Genomic DNA, 6,095 nt, shown 5'->3' with positions numbered 1-6,095 from the left:
TGCAAAAAGTAAATTAACTTTTGACTAACATATCTAAAGAACTATCCAGAAACGGTTGATCATAAAGCTTTTTGTGTCAGGTGTTTGCCATAATTTTCTTACCATATTTGGTTTTTCTATTTGTTGAAGGAAAGGGCAATATAATTACCTTAATTGGGTTTTCCTTTTTGTAGAAGGAAATTATAATTCTCTTATACTTGGCTAGTCCTTTTTTTTGTAGGAAAAAGTTTGGACTTCTGTAAATTGAGGATCCTTCCTTTTCATTCAGTAACATCCACAATGTAGCCATATGGGGTAAAGAGTCGTGTTTAGGGGGAGAACTTTACGGGACAAGTGTTAGTGTGTCACTTGTGTTTGCCTCTTCGTGAGGTTGTTCTCTCGATATTTTGTACTCTCTTTTTATATAGTGGATTACTCATCTCCGCGGTGAACGTAGGTCAGTTGACCGAACCACGTTAAATATTTGTGTCCCTTCTGATATATTTCTCCTTTGTTGTATGATTTATCGTCGCTCAAGGTTTGCTTTGCTAGCTTCCGTATGACACCTGACTTTTACGGTCCTAACATTTTGAACATTTTGTCATTTTGATAACAGAAAAAGTAAGGAACTCAACTTTATTTATGTGAAACTAAGTCATTAATTACTAGATAGTAAAACAAAAATTAATACAGTTCTAATTTTCTTTATCGGCTAAAACTGGTGTTTGTTTCTTGTCCGTGTCTTTGGATACGGATTTATATCTCGTCGATCGACTCTACCTTATTTTAGAAAAAGAGCAAGTTTCATCCACTCACAATATAACAAAAGGTTACGCAATTAAATTATTTATAAGATAATTACAAGTAAATTCTTTATGACAAACATTAAATTTGTAGTTAATGATTTTGATTATTTTTTTTAGTTTTGCTGAGAATATTGACGACTGGTTTTGTCTAGGTTTTATATGAACTTGGTGTGCTATGTTATTTGTCAATCATTTTACTAATGTAGAAAACGGGGTCCATCGGTCCGTAGGGCAAATAAATTACCATGTTCGGCAAACTAGGGGTGTATACACTTTTTTTCCATCCAACTCTCCGTCGTATTTGGAAGTGGTGAAAATAAAATTATTTAAGATCGACCAGGAATTAAATCTCAATAGAGCAAACTAATCTCTGTATATTAGCCTAAGCCGTAAAACGTTAAATGATTTCTTCTTATCTACTAAAATTTTAATAGGCATAATTAACCAATACTTATATTGGTAGAAGATGACATGTACTCATTGGAGTAGTTGAGGTATGCATAACTGGCCCTAGCACTATGTACCATTGTAAAAGTATTAGTATTACATATAGTTACATAGTATGTACTCAGAGACAAACCTATATTATAAAAAGCGAGGGATCACCAGCACTCGGAAAGCTTTAAAAAATAATAATATATTAATAGTGACACCTTACATATAGTAGTGAAACCAGGATTTGAATACCTTTTGCCTGTGGACTATGCAAGGGTGTTCAAAGTCTACTTTTTAAATCAATAACACGTAATATTTTATCTTATATATAGTATAATTTTTCGTCGAAGGGTGTTCAGGTGACCGCTCTTAGCCATATATAGCTTCGCCCTTCCTTACATACAAAGAAAATTTTGATTGAATGCAAAAAGTATACCCACAATCTTCCAATCCTGAGTCCGCCTCTGTATGAAATGCATAATTGTATATAATATTTTCGTTTCAAACAAACAAATGGAGTAAAAGATTCTAAGGAAAGTTCCCACATATATAAAATCACATCGTGGTCCAGAACGTCCCTATATAGAAAATAATTGCAGGAAAACAAACAAAAACATTCTCAAAACTAAAGTTCGAGTACTACTAGGCCATGTGGCATGTGTTTGGTGGGCGTGGGGAGGGGGAATTAAGATCTTGTTGGAGTTTGTACATAAGTACTAAATTAAACAATGTCATCAATAATCTAAAGAAACCAATGATTTGATAATGACAAGAAATTATACATACAATCTTGAGAAGAAATAGCTTTAATTTTCTCCCTTCTTTTTACTTTTTTTAATATTTTTTTTCATTGTGTGTGTGTGGGGGGGGGGGGGAGGACAAGAAGAAGAGACAGGTCATCTCAACAAGACATAGCCTCCTCCTTAATTATCATGGCCACCATTTCATGCACAGCACTTGCTATATCACTCACTGTATTTAGCTGACAATTATCTTCCACCTGTCTCATGTAAATACAAATAGTTAGATTCCCTTCATTTTGCTTCTCATCACTCAAATCTATTTTGGCCAATATGATGAGAATATATATACAATCAGAGGCAGTTATAATTTAAAGTTTATGACTTTTGAATTCATTATCGAACCTTAATTTGTCTTACTTACGGGGTTTGTTGTTAGAAATCTATACATATTTTATGAATTCTCTAGTACAAATATAAGGTTTAAACAAAAGCTATTAAATTCGTCCGAATTCCTGTATACAATGGCGCGTGGATTTAGAGTTTACCGGTTCAGAATCTTTTTAAGTTATGAAGTTCAAAATTAATAATTTAATTTATATATATTCGGTAAATTTCTTAAAAATATAAAGTTTTAACCTTTAACCAAAATATCGAGTTCAACCGGACCCACAAATTATACTTTTTTCTTTTTAATTATGCTGTCTAAAATAATAGTAAGAAGCAAGAAATGAAATAACAGGGATCGACCATGAATTTCATATAATGGTTGGCTTTTATTATTTGCATGCACTATCAAACTTTTATATATTCCAAGAGTATAAATATTCAAAATCTCAAGATTAGATAGATTCGAGTACTATTTCACTCTTTCTTTTTAGTCTGTTTCAGTAACAAAAAAATGATATATTTTAAAAAAATCTTTCTATTATGTGCTAAAAATCCTTTTTCTTTAATTTTATATCCAGTCAAATGTATCTAGTACGAAATGACATAATCTTAGAAAATTGTTCATATACTAACCTTGACACTGAATGAGTAAAGAACCATATGATCAGCTGTTGAAACAGTGAGGTGAAGAATTGTAAGGCACATAGCTTGTAACCAATTAACAATCTTCAATAATTGTTTTGGTCTTCTCCTTGACAAAACCTTAACATTAGCATGATTTTCCACCATTGTCACCTCGATATCCGCCACCGCCGACCGCCTCTCCTCCGTCATTGTCCCGTCGCTGGCGGCGGCCATCGGGTGGTTGTTTCCGGTTGAGTATTGAGGGAAAGTGAAGAACTTAGAGAATGGATGTTGAGAAGCATTATTTGGTGATAATTGATTTCTAACTTGTTGTTTGTGAGCTTCCAAAAATTGAAGAAGTTGTTCAAGTTCTTTTACAAAATTAATTGCGCCTCCAACAATTGATGCTTGGTCTCCCTGTTCACATTAATAAATAAAAAAAGGTTAAATTATTGTACCAATGATTTATAATAATGTTTTACTACTTAATTGACTTTAACTATCAAGCTGGATATGATGCTTCTTAGTCTTTAATTTAGGGCAATTTAAACGTTGCTTTTTAATTAAATTAAAGACGATCCTACCCGTTACCAACCCAAAATAATACAACTAAGCTAAATTTTGTACATAAAAAATACATGCATGAATAGTAGAGTAGAAATATTTACTTACAAATTCCTTATAGCAAGCTGCGAGACTAATATGGTAACCTAAAAATATATTAAAACTACTATAATTAGAATTGTAAGAAATCTTTTTACATTTTTTATGCATATAACCTAAATCTATAAAAATAAGGATGTAAGGTTTAAAAAAAATTACATTATCAATGTATAAATATAAAAAATAAAAAAATAAAAAAAGAAAGGGCCACCCAGTGTATAAAGTATCCCGCATTTACGCAGGGTTCAAGGAAGGGCATCACCTCAAGGGGTATTATGTAGCCAAGCTACTCTAATACAAGCATAGTAATTGCTTCACGGATCGAACCCGTGATCTATACGTCATACAGAGACAATTTTATCAATTCTCAAAGACTCGCTTCTCGTTGTCAATATAATTTAGTTAAAATATTGTAGCGAATAATCTACCTTATTTTCTTGATTTTTGTCTATCTATATAAATTAAACTCATAATACCAACAATTATAATGACGCTAAATTTTGTTTAAAAAATGCCAACATGTTTATTAATGCATGTCTTTACGTGCGTGTGTTTGTGGTTTTGTGTAGGTGAGAGAGAAAAAGTACCCTTTGAGCATAGGAAGGAGGCATCAATGATCGGAGAACGGCGAGGTAATCGTTCATTTGCCGGCGGCGATTTCTTTCGACAGCAATGTGAGTCATCCTTTGGTTCTCTATTTCCTCCTTGTTCTTAGAACATTTAGTGCGCCGTCTTTTTCTCCGGCAAGAAACAACCGGAGTCTCCACCGGAGTATATTCCGCCGGCAAGAATCCGGTGCAAACTTCGGGGGATGAAGAGTTGTTATTATAGCTTTGTGCTATTGAAGAATGAGAAGAATCCCAATTATAATCATGAAAAAAACCACCAAGATTGTAAAAATCTTCGTGGCTATAAATGAAAGGATCTTGTTGGAAAACAACAGTTTCAAGAGCCATTTTTCCTTTCAAAAATACTCTACTATTGATTTTCTCTATCAAAGATAGGCTAAATTGGTAAAGGGGTTGATGGGGTTTGCTTTTCTTATAAAGGCTTGAAAATGAGAAGGAAATGAAGTAACAAAAACCAAGTGGCCGTACGAATCAAATTGTATAAATTTCTTAAGCTACAGAAACTATTACACGTGAGAGGCTAATGTTTTTTGGTTTGTGAGAGAGAGAAACACAGAGAAACATTCTCTATTGTTAGTTCATTAATTAAATAGCCTCTTGTTCATTGTCGAGGTGGGCCGAGGCGGAGCGGGGATTTGAAGTTTATGGGTTTGAAAATTCTAATCATTTTAAGTTACTGGGTTCTAAATAAATAATTTGTACACATTTAATGGATTTTTAAAGATAAATATAGGATTCTAACCAAAGCTACTGGGTTCTATTGAACTCGTAGGGAATATGATGGTTCCGCCCTTGGAGGTGGGTGGGGGTGAGGAGAGGGGTGGGGGTGGGGTCTATGCTTGTCTAAAACAAGAAAAATGTAGCGCACACAATTTTATGTAACCAGAATGGAATGGGATGGTAAGTATTCCCTTACTTTTAATCAGTAAGTTTTGGTTAGTAAAATTTATATTTTTGGTTAGGAACTTATTTGTTCATAATCTAGATTAGTCATGCTAGTGTACTTTGAATATTGAATGACTAGATAGATACTATCTCTGATTCAATTTATATATTCATTTATTGAGAGTCAATTTGATTAATTTTTGAAGCTAAATCAAATTAGTTCAACTCAATATTCTAAAAATAAAATTTAGATATTCAAATATTACTAAGAAAATATTATAAGTTACTCCCTCTATTTCAAATTAGACGAGTTACTTTTCTTTTTAGTTTGTTCCAAAATAAATGACGCACTTCTAAATTTGGAAATAATTCAATTTTAAACTCTTCATTTTATTCATTTTACCCTTAATGAGAAGTTTTTATAACCACACAAATGTCAGGATCTCACAAAACTTTTACCCCTTAGGCTTTTAAAACCACAAGTTTTAAAAGTCTTCTTTTTTTCTTAAACTCCGTGTCGAGTCAAACTACCTCATCTAAATTGAAACGGTGAAGGGCCAAATATACCCTTGTACTATAACAAAAGATTTAAATATATCATTCGTTATACTTTGGGTCCAAATATACCCCAGCTGTAATACTATAGGTTCAAATATACCCCTCTTCTGTTAAGTTTGTCCAAGATGGACATCCAATCCTACGTGGCATTGATATTTGATAAGGTGGATGCCACATGGTTTGCCACCCCTAATCCATATATAAAAGACTAAAATTTGAAATACAATATTTTTCATGGCAGCTGCAATAGTAGCAATAGTGGTGGAAAAAAATAGAAGGGAGGGGTAAAATGGGTTAGGGGCGCTGAGGTGGCAAGCCATGTGGCATTCACCTCATCAAATGTCAGTGTCACGTAGGATTGGATGTCCATTTTGGACAAACTTAAC

General features: G+C 33.1%; 1 protein-coding gene across 1 annotated transcript; it reads right to left on the bottom strand.

Annotated features, from left to right (window-relative positions):
• Positions 1–1,963: 1,963 nt before the first annotated feature.
• On the bottom strand, positions 1,964–4,811 carry LOC107777889 (transcription factor bHLH94-like). The gene is made up of 3 exons (XM_075224740.1): positions 4,225–4,811; positions 2,984–3,391; positions 1,964–2,220 (listed from the first exon to the last, which is right to left on the bottom strand). The coding sequence occupies exons 1-3, from the start codon at positions 4,591–4,593 to the stop codon at positions 2,122–2,124; spliced, it is 876 nt and encodes a 291-aa protein (XP_075080841.1). The 5' UTR covers positions 4,594–4,811; the 3' UTR covers positions 1,964–2,121.
• Between the last annotated feature and the right edge of the window lie 1,284 nt (positions 4,812–6,095).

The sequence above is a fragment of the Nicotiana tabacum genome, chromosome 11, assembly GCF_000715075.1.
Source record: "Nicotiana tabacum cultivar K326 chromosome 11, ASM71507v2, whole genome shotgun sequence".
In the NCBI taxonomy this organism is placed as follows: domain Eukaryota; kingdom Viridiplantae; phylum Streptophyta; class Magnoliopsida; order Solanales; family Solanaceae; genus Nicotiana; species Nicotiana tabacum.
The sequence above is the reverse complement of the archived record's forward strand: the minus strand, read 5'-3'. Positions and strand labels throughout refer to the sequence as shown.

Excerpts from the sequence above, each read along its gene's own strand:
- LOC107777889 (XM_075224740.1), bottom strand. The coding sequence starts at position 4,593 with ATGGCTCTTGAAACTGTTGTTTTCCAACAAGATCCTTTCATTTATAGC. Across the intron at positions 3,392-4,224 it reads CTCCTTCCTATGCTCAAAGG|GGAGACCAAGCATCAATTGT; the intron begins GTACTTTTTCTC and ends TAATGTGAACAG. Across the intron at positions 2,221-2,983 it reads TTTACTCATTCAGTGTCAAG|GTGGAAGATAATTGTCAGCT; the intron begins GTTAGTATATGA and ends TACATGAGACAG.